The following is a 16,228-nucleotide window of genomic DNA, read 5'->3' on the forward strand; positions in this document are numbered from 1 at the left end:
TGTGGGCTCCTTCTACCATTCCATCACCCCCTGTACCTCTTGGCCTGCTTCCCTAGCTCTGTTTTCTTAAGCTTCAGCCTACTTCTCACTGATTTCTACCATCACTTCACTCATTGTCCCAGAAACAATTTGATTTGCATTATCATGTTACCTGTGTGTGTGTGTGTATATTTTTCTTCTTAAGTTTTTGTTCTTTCTGTATCATGTTGTGTCATGGGCCACTGTTTTCTGTATATGTAATGTACGGCGCTGCAGAGCCTTTGTGGTTCCTTATAAATTAAAGATAATAATAATAATAATAGATGATTAATGTTTGGCACACACATTGTGGGCTGATTTATGTTCTGAAATAAGTCCATTTTGCGCGCTGAGCTTGATGAAGTAATTCGCTGCAAATCGCTTCATTGTGGCCCCGTTCCCCCGATGTGCGACCCTGCTAGTCCAGTCGAGTATAGGTTCCACTAGGACTCTCCCTCTGTAATCTCTGAAAGGGAGGTAGTATATGTCTGTAAGTATGGTCTCATCTAATTACAGTGAAGTCATTTTGCATGTGTGTTACTTATCTGTACACTTTTAAATGGCTGACCTTGCAACCCTATTTGATACGGACATTTGCCTTGCTCTTACAGCATACCAAGGGATGGATAATAATCGATCACATCTAGATATCTATATATATTTTCCAGTGACCGGAGACAGTAGTCTGCTCTCTACAACTCTTCATTCTTATCTCAGCCTTCAAATCGACCAAATGTCATTTGTTGTTAGAGTGAATTACAGGAAACATTTTTTTCAAAGTATTTCTTGAATGCAAAATATGTCTTTATGAATTGGGAATAAATAAATGTGAAAATGTTCCACTTAAAAGGCAACTAGTTGGTTGTTCACCTTTTATCTGTAGGAAAATATCAGGGAAATAAAGCAGTTTACATAAACAAACAGTGGATTCCACAAAGAAACCTCTGCACAGTTTTTACCTACAAGCGTAAAGCTATATTAAAAGCATAATAATAAAAATAATAATAATCAAAGGAAAAAAAAAGAAATAATCTTTTACATTCTGTTGCACAATACTGAAGCCTTTGCAGAACTGATATTGATCTATAACACCATTCTCATCTCCTAACCACAGATTACATTACGTTCTATAATAAACCATAAAAAGAATATTCACAGAAATGACTGAACTAACGTTACCAGATCACGCAGAACGCCACCAGCAGCAGATTTAACAGCTCATTTAACGTGTAGTAGGAGTCTCCGGCAAACAGTTGTTTTTTTTTTGTTTTTGTTTTTTTTAAAAAAGCCTTATGGGAGTAAAGTCATTATTTTATAACCACAATGAAACAAATTAAATAGATTTCAATGATGTTTAAATTGGGCTGCGGAATGTTTTGAGAGGAATGCTAAAGTTGACAATCGCACAAAGTTTAGTTTGCATTCTTTAGTATGTTACGATCTAAAATTGACCCCATATTCCAGAGGAACTGTTTAATACTCTACTATGCGATTATTATGAACAACCCAACATAACCCCTGTGCTGAGTGGACTGTACAGTGGTAATATTGATGCCATAGCTCCCAACCGTACTGATTTTCAGTTATGCAATGTTGATGGAACTTCAGAATTGCTAGATACCCCTCCTCTGGGACATGATCGTGCCCAGTGTGATGTAGACACGCCCCTAACATGACACGGTCACGCCCCAATTTCAGAGTAGGTGTGTCCGTGTGTCCATTAGGGCGGTCCAAATGTTGGGAGGTATGATTGATGTCATCTTCAAAATGTAAACTTATTGGCCCTGATTCATTAAGCTACAATACAAGGGATGCAAATTAGTTTATTATTTTGCACATAAGTTAAATAGTCTGCTTTTTCATCTAGCACACAAATACTTGATAGCTTTTATTTTTACACTGAAATTTAAAGTTGATCTAGGACATGTCCTACCCCAACTATATATCTGTCCCCACATTGTAAATTGACCTCCCCCTCCAATGCAACATGGTTTTGTCAAGGTGCAAAATTGCTTATTTTTTTTTTTGCTTTACTTTCCTTAATGAATGAGGCCCATTCAATTAGTTATTGTGGGTTTATCTTTTACAAGTCTCATGCTAATTTCATATGCAATTTTTTAGGACATTTTTACCTTCCTAAGTTGCATCTTTTTGTTATCAATCTTCATCTGCTGTCCACGTGTGTGATTATGTTAGTGAGGAGAAGGCGGCACGTGGCTGGGACAAGATGCCAACACTACACAGATGTAACGTGTAACTGAGGCAGCAAAATTGCGCTGTTAAATGGACTAAATAATGTCTCTTTCCTTTCCTGTTGTTCATATACGATGGACGGCTCTATGATCTCGTACCCCTATACCCAACCTTTATACAGTACCCAAGGTCTGGAGTCTTTCATATTTAGTATCTACACTAGAAATATCCCAAACACTTCTACTATATCCAATTTTCTGATGGTCAGTCATAGATACATAACTGGTTAAGTTAACAAAGACACCGCAGGTTGCTTAGCAAGCAAACAATAGAGCTGCACAGAACGCACCTGGATACATTACATAAGTAGGTTAGCTCCGTAGAGAGTCATATCATGGACTCTAGACACAACCATTGTAGATTTATTGCTGTGAATCCAAACAATTCAGGACAGAATAGGCTGGGTCAGCATAGGCAAACTGAGGGGGGGGGGGTTCCTAGTGCCTGGAAACTCCCCTCTAAGCCTGGGGCACTGTATAACTGAGGTGACTGGACCCTGCTCCCGCTTCACACAGCTCTGCTTGAAAAGAAGGAGCTGCACCTAACAGTAGTCCACGCAGCATTGTCTATTATATGGATAGGAAGAGTTGGAGAGCAGCCAAGCACTGTCTAAAATTAAAGCCAAGTCCCCATGCATGCTGGTCCCGCCCACTGGTGGCGTGGTGTGGAAACCCCCCTCTACAAATCCTGCGTTTGCCCCTGGTCAGTCTTTACCCTTTTTAAGGAGACCACAGTGCTTTCATTGAAGCTTGTTTCAGCCACTGAAAATCAGGACTCTTACAAAATATGAGTTCACCGACCATCATATGTTTGCAACTAGTTTGTTAGCCTCATGAGCCCCTTTATCCACCCCGATCCTCCAGAAGTCCCCTCTCTATCATAATAGCACGAACAGTGCATTGGTAGAAATTAGGACAAGCTCATATGCAAGTTAGGTGCTTTGATATTTGTACCGATAAATCTGCATACACTGAAGCCGCTGACCACAACGTACAATGTGGGCACAAACCTACCAAGGTAAAGAGACAGATATGTTTCTCATTGGGGCATAACCAAGGAGGAATGAATGCACAAATCTACACAAAGGCACTAAACAAGACACACAGATTTACCATAGATTTACCATATATATATATATAAGAAAAATAAAATGTGGTGCGTGCCTTCCTAAATCCGGGAGGATGGGGCCGTTTTACTAATCCAGAGTTAAAAATGTTTCATCTGTATTTATAACTCTCTAGATTGTAAGCTCTTATGAGCTGGCCTGCCAAACTTTTTTTTTCTACATATTGGTTATGAAATTTTGTTGCTGTTACAAAGATTCTGACTCAATCCTGAAAGTAGCTAAACGAAGATTATTACTTTGTAAACAACACGGGGCAATTCATAACAAACAGATCCACTGCGCGTCCTCTCAAAATTAATGTGCTGTGTAATTATGCATAATTATTATGTACAAAGCTTCTGTAAAAATTATTGTTTGATATAGACCATTACAGCAGAATTTACACCGCATCAGTTTCCTAATGGCAACAATCAGGAGAGTATCATGTAGTGTGTTAATGTATTAATTCAATCATTTCTTTCTCAGTAATTTCTGACTTCGGAACATGCAAAAATAAAGCCAAAAGGGCCGATGGAAAAATAACATCGCTGATATGTGTCTTTGTGCAGCATATGTTCAAAATGCTTAAAATGTAATCTACAGTATCATACTAACATATGCATCGCTCCTACTGTGTACTCTAACACAATATGTTCTTCCTATAGAGAAATTAGAAGCAAAAAATAACCTATAAAATAAAAGACAATTTTCTGCTGTTTCATTCAGGGATATTGCGTAGATATTTCCACTACAAATAAAATTATAAAAAGAGAAAGTTTTAACTCTCAATATTCCTATACCTAGCATGTGAGTGCATCTGATTTTAACTGCATTTTAATGGTGTTTAAGGCATATAGGTCAGTGTAGGACCTACATATAATCAGGTGGCCTTGACGCTGAGATGCAGGCTTAAATGTTTTGATCAAAATATGAACTAATACCTCATGTTATCATTTTGCTAGATACACACAGCTATGCAGTGTTAAGGATAATCAATGACAACTGTTTTTCTTGTTTTCAAACGTGAACACATTTGATACATAGGGGTGACCAGAGCTTGCACTTGTGGTCTAGTGGGTGGCAATGGAGATATCAACTGTGCATAATCATGCAAAAAAACTGTGACATTCAGTTGAAACTGGTTGTATCACTTGGGTAGTTTGCCTTGAAAACCAGCAACAAAGGTTGTCACACTGCGCTGGACTGTCATGTATGAAACAGAACCAAATTCACTGTTTAACATGGTAATTTCAACAGTTGGCCCAAGGGCCGTATACGGCCCTCTGAGCCTTCACCTGCGGCCCCTGCTCCTTGTCTAATTTGTTTGCTATAGCTTGTAAAAAAAAATTAAATGACTCCTGATATATTATTACAGATAGGTGTCTCTTCCTTTAATTAAATGTATTGTTTTAACGCATTACTGAGATTAAGTCCAGTGTGCGGCCCTTTTGAAGGTTGTATGTTTGTCCAATGTGTCTCTGAAGTGTGTCAAGTTGCCTATTAACACAACCAATAAATGATGTAACTGATCGGGCACTCTTTGTTGGGGCAGACAGAATGAATGAACACAATAGATTATACTTACTCCTTTTAACAGAATAGACACCTAAAGGTTTGAACGGCTAAAACACATAAACAAAATGTAACTGACGAAAAAGAAACCGAGTCCATTATTGTCGAGCGTTTATCAGGTTACTCCCTTCACCTTGGCATCGTGTGTCATTTCTGCTGACGTTATATTATCCATCTGAAAGTACTCATATATATTTCATATACCATATTCCCAGGGCAATCTCTTTCACGTTTTCCTGTCCATTTAGTTGACCGCAGTCTGTTCACAGACTTTTCATACACAATCGATGCCCATCAGCCGCAGCTGTCAGCAATGAGGAGGGAGAAAGCAAAACACGGTCTGTAATTTAAACAAATATAAAACAATCCAATGATTCTTATTTTAAATCTCATTTTAGACAGGGTACCGCTGGCTGTTCATGAAAGACTATGGACAAGTAGGACTCACCCTCTAAATGACCCCTTAAACTGCCTAGGATGATTCCCATTCATCCTCTGTATTTAAGGGGTTAAGAAAAATCATAGATTATCATCATCATCATCAACATTTATTTGTATAACACCAGCAAATGCCATAGTGCTTTACAATTGGGAACAAATACAATAATAGAACAATGCTGGGTAAAACAGACAAAGAGGTAAGAGGGCCCTGCTCACAAGCTTACAATCTATAGGTCAATGGAAGTCTGATACATGAGGTTAATTATACATAGTGCATATTGGTCCAGCCAGATTGCAAAGGTAAAAGTGATTTGTATGCTATGTGATCCAGTCACGCAGCAATCTTGGTCTGCGGTCAGAGAGTTGTTGTCTTGAGGGAATTGTGCAAAGGGTGGTAATAAGGTAACCTAGGGAGGTTAAGAGGGTGGTTGAGGAATATTATAAGCTTGCCTGAAGAGTTAAAAAAAAAAAAAAAAAAAAGTACTGTGGACGGGAATAGGAGCATGTAATGGGAGTGGATGAGAGATCTTGTGCAGAACGGAGGTGTCGAGTTGGGAGTTATTTTCAGACAAGTGAGGAGATGTATGCCGGTGCAGTTTTGTTGATGGCTTTGTAGGTTAGTAGAAGAATTTTTTATTGGATTCGGTAACAGACATGCAACCAATGTAGCGGCTGACAGAGTGGTTCAGCAGAGGAGCAGAAGAGGAAGAACGATTTGCAAGGAAAATCAGTCTGACCGCTGCGTGCAAATTAGATTGTAGGGTTGAGAGTCTGTTATGGGGAAGATCAGTAAGGAGAGAATTGTAAAAGTCAACGCGGCAGGTGATGAGTGTATGAATTAACACTTTTGAAGTGTCTTGTGTAAGATATGTGCGTATCATTTCCCACTGCGTTTTATTGGTTTTCTGATAATACTGGACAATTGGAACCTTTCTGACGTTAGAAACGTGCGTGTATGTTTGTATAACAGCGTGTGTGTGCATGCGTAAATTCTACTACACACCAATGAGAAAGGCCAGGCTTAGGGTGATGCTCTTTTAGAATCTCTATCTCCCTGTCCCTGGCACTAAGAGAACGGGTGGTACACTCGTCTGAAAAAGGAAAGTCCCCTCTTTCAAATGATGGTACTCCTATTTATGTGTGGATTGCTTTTGATCAGCCAGTAATACATAAATATGTGATGAGCGCAAGAGTGCTCAGCAACGGGGTGTGGAAACCTCAGTGACAAAGGGATTCATATGATCATATTATATTATTATTTATATCAAATGTTAGAAAATTACCAAATGTCAAAAACTGTCAGGCTAATGGGATGATTCAGTTGGGCAAATTACCATTTTATGGGGATTTAAGATGTTAGTGCAGGGTGTACAGAATATTTTAGCTTTTTAAACAGATATATACCTACCAGCCCTTGATAAAAATTAAAATATGGGGACAAATTTGTCCAATCACACATCTGATCAGTCTAGCTCAGTCCCTATCCAACTGATAATATCTTTATTTAACTGAAGCCACACCCCATCCCTACAAGCCTAGAGTTCCAATGATTTTGAAATGAAAAGCAAAGACAACCTATTGACCCGAAGTTTACCATGAAACACTGCGCACTTCCGTTTGCAGGGCCCGATTAAGGGTTCCGGCTGCCCTAGGCTATTTCAGCCGTAGCGCCCCCACCCCCCCTCCAGCCACCTCACCTGCCCCCTTTGGCCACCTCAACTGCCCCCTTTAGCTAACTCACCTGCCCATCTGCCGCCCCTCCCCCGAGACATTAGAACGGACTTACCTGCTGTGGAGTCCTCTCTTCAGTGCTGTGTATGACAGGCAGTCTGGCAGCGATCGCTGCTAGCTGCCTGTCGGTGTGGCCACGGGCACTTCTTACTCTAGTCACGTGAGATGTGGACGTCCTGATCTCACGTGACCAGAGTAAGAAGCGCCCGCGGCCACACCGACAGGCAGCTAGCAGCGATCGCTGCCAAGACTGCCTGTCATGTGATAGTGACAGTCGGGACCGCTCCTTTAGACCAGGGGCAGACCCGATGACTCCGCTTGCCACATTTAGGGGGAAAAAAAAAAAACATCTCGGTGACGCTGCGCCCCCCCTGGCTCCAGCGCCCCAGGCTGCAGCCTGGTCAGCCTATTGGCTGATCAGGCCCTGTCCGTTTGTGTTCTAAATAGACAGTCACCATGACTATTATCCTTTTAATTTAGATGCATTAGGAAACTGATTGATGGGAAAATAAACACTGTGAGTCAAAGGGCATTGCTGGAATAAAATGGGATATATAGGAGCACTAGACAGGCTGTGTATTTTTGGCCACTGACACTTGTGACCATTCCTCCACAGAGTTTAGCGATAAGCAAAAAATTGGGACTCCGGATTAACCCATGGTTCAGTTACTTGGACTATTCATCATTTTGGGCCAGTAGATCAATTTTCAGCAAATACATTTTGAAATATATTATTTCTGTTTGAACGAGTGAATATTAAAATTAAGTGTGTCAAATGAATTTATTAACTTTACTGTAAAATTGTTTGTTCTAAAACATCCTCTTAAATCACTTTTAATGTTTCTGTTTTTAAGTAAATAACGCTCAGCTGCCTAAAATCTGTTGAATCCGTTGAATTTTTTTTCACTCAAATCTCACAGGGACTAGTGACCTAAAATTTTCCCCAATCAGTAACGTCCATTTTGGGTGCCAAATACGGTTGATTTGTATGTGTCATGTGTCTGTGTATTTGCTGTATGACAAATGTCAACGACTAAGGATGTGGGGGAGACTTTCACAGTAACATGGCAGCAGGTAGTAAGCAATTTCCGAATAAGTTATTGATTAGGGTAATACCAGAGGAACAACTGAAATGCAGTTAATGCTGTTTTTTAATCATTTAATCAGCTATTTAGTATTGAAAAGAAACTTGTGACTAACAATTGTAGAGTATGTAACCATAGATTTCAATCCCCCCAAGGTCTGGCTGGCAAATTTTAGATCGCAGGGGCAAACAGAGGATTTTTAAGGGGGGGTTTCCTCCCCCCCCAAAAAAATAAATAAAGAGAGAGCGCAGCAGCTTCATTTTTTAGCGATGCTGTTTTGTACAGCAGCTGCGGCGCTGTCAATGAAGCGTCCGCCATCAGATTCTAGCTATCATTTATTTAGTACATTCTACAAAATGACAGCTAGAATCTGATTGGTTGCTATAGGCAACATCTCCACTTTTTCAAACCCACAGTTTAGTAAATCTACCCCTATGTATCAATACTTTAGTGATTAAACTCTGTGCTTTAAAGTTGATGTTTTATAGAATCGTGCAACATTACCTTTAATTACAGCTGTTCTGAATTTAAAGGAACACAATACAGTTCTCCATTTTTTTACAATGCATAGACTGTCCCTTTAAGGATTGTTCCAGTTTAATTTAATGTTATCCTTATTTTAATGCATAGCGTTTCTTAGGTGAAATATACAGAGGCCAACTTACAAGATCACATTGCCAGGAGTCAACACTGTTTATTTTTTCGTTTCTTTCAGGGCTACGCGGAAAAGGGAAAAAGCATAGCGAATGCTCTGGAGGATTTGAAGGCTAATTTCTATTGTGAATTATGTGACAAGCAATACCACAAGCACCAGGAATTTGACAACCATATTAATTCTTATGACCACGCTCACAAACAGGTAATCCTGGAAATGGCTGTTTACCAACGACCTTTTAATATCTATGTTCAAACACAAACACATGTCCTGCTGCGGAGAGGTACAAAGAGGGACGGATGGAATTAAGTGTTTCTTGTTTTTATTTAATCATAATGCAGAAATACTTCAGTAACATTAGACTCGTGTTTCCAACCTGCTGATATTATTCTCCGTTATATAAAAAAAAAAGAAAAAGAGAGAGACTTTATTAGAAAAAAAACGCCTTTGGCTGCCTGCACAACTGTGAACTTTGGAGTGGTAGAAGTATAATTAGATAGAGTCTCTCTTAGATAAATTGCTAAATTGCAAATATCAATTGCTGGAAGAAAAAATGGTTACTTTAAAATGACTCTGAAAGTGAACTAAATATATGAGTTTCCTAATTGTAATAAAACTGAGGGCTGCAGCAGAAATACCCCTTAGCTCAGAACTGGTATTAGGTGTAGATAATTACATTTAACATTTTTAATAAAGATTATAAGCAAGACCTTTATCTACTACTAGAACTGTTCAGTTTATGTGGGATCCTTGGACTTCGACCTGAGACTAGATATGTGGTACAAAAGATATGGGAAGAAAAGAGTAAAACAAAATGCTGCAGTACCGCTTATCACCACCATGTAGTGCTCTTCCATTGAAAATTTACACCGACTGTTAAATGTAATTTGTAGCATATACTGGGGCAGAGTTTATATATTCTATAACAGGGGTCAGGGAACTTTTTTACCTTTTACCCCCAAATATATTTAGATATGCCGACGTTACCCCCTTGATTTGAGAGAAAGGAAATTATATATTATTAATTATTGGAATTCAAAATTTTATTGAATCTATTAAAAATTTCTTTGAAAGCTTCAACTTCAAAACTTCAGGTTTTGGAGAAATGATGTTGCTTCATTTTTGATACGAGAGCATAAATATTGGAGCATTTTGATGTCAGAGTAATTTGGATACAGTCTTCAGCGTCCAATCAATTTCTCTGCTTTGTTTTTATGTTCGTTAGAGTGGAAAATCCTTGTTCGCAAAGGTAGGTTGTTGCAAAAGGCAGCAACTTTTTGACTGCCTCCTCATGTGCAATTTTGAATGCCTTTGCAGCTGTTGACATCCAAAAATATGACAGATCTGCTTTGTTTTCAAATGCAATACATGCTTCATTATTTCCTCTTTGTGCCCTGGTTTCCTCCCACACTCCAAAATAAATAGCAGAGATCCTGAAAGCATCAGGGCTATTATGATTTTATTAGTTGGGGAGGTAATTTATTATAAAGCTAAGCATGTAATTTACCCTTTATTTTCTATAACTGGTCTAATGAAATACACAACAAGTGGTTCCCCAGTCGCTGTGGGACTAAAAGTCTCAGCGCTACAAGCAAGAGGTTTACATCACATGCTGGGATGGGCAGTGGTGAACGGCATGTGTTCTACCTCTGCTCTAATGAAAGAAATGTGGGTGTTATACATCACTTGGAGGTCTGCGGGTTTCATTTCTACTCTGCATATAATTACCAGTGTAATTGTGTCATTTAGCCTCATCATATGCGAAATAACATTTGTGTAATTTAGGATTTTAGCACAGTAAATAGAATTAACATATAATTTGATTTCTGGCGAAGTTTGTTATGCACTATTTTATTACTTTGTAATTGAGTGCAGCCTAAACTAAAGCTTTGCGTTGACCTGAATGCAGTGTTTGATATGCTGTGTTAATCATAACATATAATAAATATAACATTATTTTGTAACCAGAAAGAGACATAATAGAACTGCTATACTGACCTTCTTTTACGTTAAGGGGTTTTACAGATCACTGCACTAGAGGTTTGATTGTCCTCTAACCTACCTTCCAGGCGTGGAGAGTTGATAACAGACTGGATGCATTGATACGGAGCAGAGGTTGTGTGTAAAATGTGTCCAGTATTATTCCACAATATGTCACCGGTGTAATCCCCATATTCTATTATATCATATCATCTGGGAGCTGCAAACAATAGTTATAACAAATGTTTTTATTGTTAATATTCTAGTACTCTGATTGGCTACAGAGTGGTCTAGCCCTGGGATTGTTCTAATGCTCTTATTGGCTACAGGATGGTGTAGCCCCATGTGTGCTCCGATAGGCTACTTATTATTCTGGTCATGTGAATGTTCTAATGTACGCATGTTCTGATTGGTTACAGGTTGGTCTAAACCCATGAATGTTCTAATGTACGCATGTTCTGATTGGTTACAGGTTGGTCTAAACCCATGAATGTTCTAATGTACGCATGTTCTGATTGGTTACAGGTTGATCTAAACCCATGAATGTTCTAATGTATGCATGTTTTGATTAGGGATGTGCACCGGCGACTTTTGAGGTCTCGTGTTTTGTGTTTTGGATCCGGATTTTCGTTATTTTTGAGGTTCGGATTTGTCTCGCAAAACACTTGACGAAAGGTCTCGGTTCGGATTTAAGGTATTGGATTCGGATTTTTTTTGAAAAAAACATAAAAAGTTTAAAAATCAAGTTTTTGGGCTTATTTTCACTCCTAGGCTATTATTAACCTCAATAACATTCAATAACAAGCATTTCCACTAATTTACAGTGTATTCTGAATCTGAACACCTCACAATATAGTTATTAGTCCAAAACGTTGCAACAAGGTATCTTTCTGGACTGCGTAGAGGAGTGGGTCACCACAATATATATTAAAAACCCTGAACTTTTATGATTCGCACCAATAATTGTACCTGGACTGCGTAGAGGAGTGGGTCACCACAATATATTAAAAACCCTGAACTTTTATGAATCGCACCAATAAATGTACCTGGACTGCGTAGAGGAGTGGGTCACCACAATATATATAATAAGAAAACCATCAACTGGTTTGATTCGCACCAATAAATGTACCTGGACTGCGTAGAGGAGTGGGTCACCACAATATATTAAAAACCCTGAACTTTTATGAATCGCACCAATAAATGTACCTGGACTGCGTAGAGGAGTGGGTCACCACAAAATATTAAAAACCCTGAACTTTTATGAATCGCACCAATAAATGTACCTGGACTGCGTAGAGGAGTGGGTCACCACAATATATATAATAAGAAAACCATCAACTTGTTTGATTCGCACCAATAAATGTACCTGGACTGCGTAGAGGAGTGGGTCACCACAATATATTAAAAACCCTGAACTTTTATGAATCGCACCAATAAATGTACCTGGACTGCGTAGAGGAGTGGGTCACCACAATATATATAATAAGAAAACCATCAACTTGTTTGATTCGCACCAATAAATGTACCTGGACTGCGTAGAGGAGTGGGTCACCACAATATATTAAAAACCCTGAACTTTTATGAATCGCACCAATAAATGTACCTGGACTGCGTAGAGGAGTGGGTCACCACAATATATTAAAAACCCTGAACTTTTATGAATCGCACCAATAAATGTACCTGGACTGCGTAGAGGAGTGGGTCACCACAATATATATAATAAGAAAACCATCAACTTGTTTGATTCGCACCAATAAATGTACCTGGACTGCGTAGAGGAGTGGGTCACCACAATATATTAAAAACCCTGAACTTTTATGAATCGCACCAATAAATGTACCTGGACTGCGTAGAGGAGTGGGTCACCACAATATCTTAAAAACCCTGAACTTTTATGAATCGCACCAATAAATGTACCTGGACTGCGTAGAGGAGTGGGTCACCACAATATATATAATAAGAAAACCATCAACTTGTTTGATTCGCACCAATAAATGTACCTGGACTGCGTAGAGGAGTGGGTCACCACAATATATATAATAAGAAAACCATCAACTTGTTTGATTCGCACCAATAAATGTACCTGGACTGCGTAGAGGAGTGGGCACTGGGCACCACAATAAAATATATAAAAAACCTTCAACAGGTCTGCATTACACTACACATACGGCTGCTCCTCCATCCTCTCCATCATATACATGTTGGAGTTTTAGCGTGTGACAACCTCTTGTTTTTGATAATGTCAGTGCATTTTGAATATTTTTCAATTTGCCCCACACCACTGAATGTACTTTATCTATGATACGCATCTATCTATCTTGACTGCGTAGTGTGGTGGCCCCGGTACACAATTTGGTACCGGGGCCACAATAAAATAAATACACCCTCCACGTGTCAGAATTCCACCAAACAAGTATCTGGACTGCGTAGTGGGGTGGCCCCGGTACCCAACTTGATACCGGGGCCACAATAAAATAAATACACCCTCCACGTGTCAGAATTCCACCAAACAAGTATCTGGACTGCGTAGTGGGGTGGCCCCGGTACCCAACTTGATACCGGGGCCACAATAAAATAAATACACCCTCCACGTGTCAGAATTCCACCAAACAAGTATCTGGACTGCGTAGTGGGGTGGCCCCGGTACCCAACTTGATACCGGGGCCACAATAAAATAAATACACCCTCCACGTGTCAGAATTCCACCAAACAAGTATCTGGACTGCGTAGTGGGGTGGCCCCGGTACCCAACTTGATACCGGGGCCACAATAAAATAAATACACCCTCCACGTGTCAGAATTCCACCAAACAAGTATCTGGACTGCGTAGTGGGGTGGCCCCGGTACCCAACTTGATACCGGGGCCACAATACCTCCTCCAAACATGCTACAGACAATTCGTCATTGAGATCCCATTAAGTATGTTAAAGACAGACAGGGTCCAAGTGTTATTAGTTGACTTTGTAAAGAAAAAAACTGTCCCTGTTGCACATAGTCGTGCAATGAAGACTTACTTTTTCATTTAAAGGCACGATCTTTCAAGTGTAGTGTTTGTAAGTCTAAGTCATATTATACTTTTGGTAAAATTGTTTTTTTTGGTTCCTCTTTATGGTAATTAATTAGTAATAGAATTAAAGTAGGAAATAGAATTAAATAGAATTAAAGTAGGAAATAGAGTGGTATAGAGTTGTAGTGTGGTATAGATAGAGTGGTCCACACAATATAATAATAAAACCCTCAACTGGTCTGAATTCCACCAAACAAGTATCTTGACTGCGTAGTGTGGTGGCCCCGGTACACAATTTGGTACCGAGGCCACAATATAATTAAAAAACCCTCCACGTGTCGGAATTCCACCAAACAAGTATCTGGACTGCATAGTGGGGTGGCCCCGGTACCCAATTTGATACCGGGGCCACAATACCTCCTCAAAACATGCTCCAGACAATTCGTCATTGACAGACCCCAGACAGACAGGGTCGTAGTGTTACTGTTTGACTTTGTAAACCCAAAAAAATGTCCCTGTTGCACTTGCACATAGTCGTGCAATCAAGACTGACTTTTTCATTTAAAGGCACGATCTTTAAAGTGTCAGAAAGAGAGAGAAGACACAGGAGAGGAGAGTTGTAGCTGGGGACCTGGGGTGGAAGCTCCCAGGCTCCCCCAGCATTGCCTGGAAGTCTGAGCGTGGTGACTGAGCCAGGGCAAGGAATGTGTGCCCTGGATGAGGGGGAGAACTCCATGCCACTATAGTGAACCCAAGAGAGAGGGGGACACTGCACATGGAAGAGGCCCTGGAGTGAGGGCTGCTACAAGAGGCATGGTAGCTGTAGTGTCAGATCCTGAGGCTGAGAGTACACAGAGTGACGTGTCAGAGCACAGGAGACATTATCCCCGCAGAGGAGGGATGAGCTGCAGTTGAGAGGTCTGCTGTTGAAATAGGACATGCACACTTTAACAAACCAATCATTTCAGCGACAGGGCCTACCAAACAACTTTGACTGAAATGATTGGTTTGTTTGGGCCCCCACACCAAAAAAGCTATTCATCTCTCCCTGTACAGACTAAACAGGCTCTACTGAGGCAAGATGTCGTCCTCATCCTCAACCTCTGATTCCTCTCCCCCTACAGTGTGTACTTCCTCCTCATCACACATTATCAATTCGTCCCCGCTGGACTCCACAACCACAGGTCCCTCTGTAGTATCTGGAGGGCAGTGCTGTACTTCATTGAGGAATTGATTATTCATTTTTATAAACATCATTTTTTCAACGTTGTGAGGAAGCAACCTCCTTCGCCGCTCACTGACCAGGTTCCCCGCTGCACTAAAAACTCTTTCCGAGTACACACTGGAGGGGGGACAACTCAGGTAAAATAGAGCCAGTTTGTACAGGGGCTTCCAAACTGCCTTTTTTTCCTGCCAGTAACAATATGGACTGTCTGACATGTCTACTTGGATGGTGTCAGCAAAGTAATCATCCACAATTTTTTCTATTGTGACAGCATCCAATGCAGCGAGAGTAGACATGTCTGCAATGGTTGGCAGGTCCTTCAGTCCGGACCAGATGTTATCAGCATCCCCGCCAGTGCCTCTTTTGGGAAAACTGAGCTTTTTCCTCGCAGCCATAGATGTGGAAGAAAATGAGGGTGGAGCTGTTGGCATGTCACGGTCCTCTTCAGAGGACAATCTCCTGACCAGCAGGTCTTTGCACCGCTGTAGATTTGTGTCCGCCGGAAACAGAGACACAACATACGCTTTAAACCGAGGATCGAGCACGGTGGCCAGAATGTATTCCTCTGACTTTAAAAGAGTGACCACCCTCGGATCCTGGCAAAGCGTACGAAGGGCTACATCCACAAGAGCTACATGCTTGCTGTAATCGCAATGGCTTACCAGCTCCTCCCTCACTTTCTCCAGCTGCTTCTGCAACAGCCTGATCAGGGGAATGACCTGACTCAAGCTGGCAGTGTCGGAACTGACTTCTCGTGTGGCAAGTTCAAATGGCTGCAGAACCTTGCACAACACGGAAATCAGTCTCCACTGCGCTTGACTCAGGCGCATCCCCACTCCTTTGCCTATGTCGTAGGTGGCTGTGTAGGCCTGAATGGCCTTTTGCTGCTCCTCCATCCTCTGCAGCATATAGAGGGTGGAGTTCCAGCGCGTCACAACCTCTTGTTTGAGGTGATGGCAGGGCAGGTTCAAGCTTTTCTGATGTGCCTCTAGTCTGCGGTAGGCACTGGCTGAATGCCGAAAGTGTCCAGCAATTTTGCGGGCCACCGCAAGCATCTCCTGCACACCCCTGTCACTCTTGAGGTAATGCTGCACCACCAAATTAATGGTGTGGGCAAAACATGGGACGTGCTGGAAATTGCCCATATTTAATGCCC

The 16,228-nt window shown here is 40.7% G+C and overlaps 1 protein-coding gene across 1 annotated transcript in view; it reads left to right on the forward strand.

Moving 5' to 3' along the window:
* Positions 1–16,228, forward strand: part of ZNF804B (zinc finger protein 804B) — a 282,831-nt gene that overhangs the window by 238,735 nt on the left and 27,868 nt on the right. The window contains exon 2 of the mRNA XM_075211857.1: positions 8,921–9,064. Coding sequence (XP_075067958.1) covers positions 8,921–9,064 — 144 coding nt within the window. The remainder of the gene's footprint in view (positions 1–8,920; positions 9,065–16,228) is intronic.

This window comes from Mixophyes fleayi, chromosome 5 (assembly GCF_038048845.1).
Source record: "Mixophyes fleayi isolate aMixFle1 chromosome 5, aMixFle1.hap1, whole genome shotgun sequence".
In the NCBI taxonomy this organism is placed as follows: Eukaryota; Metazoa; Chordata; class Amphibia; order Anura; family Limnodynastidae; genus Mixophyes; species Mixophyes fleayi.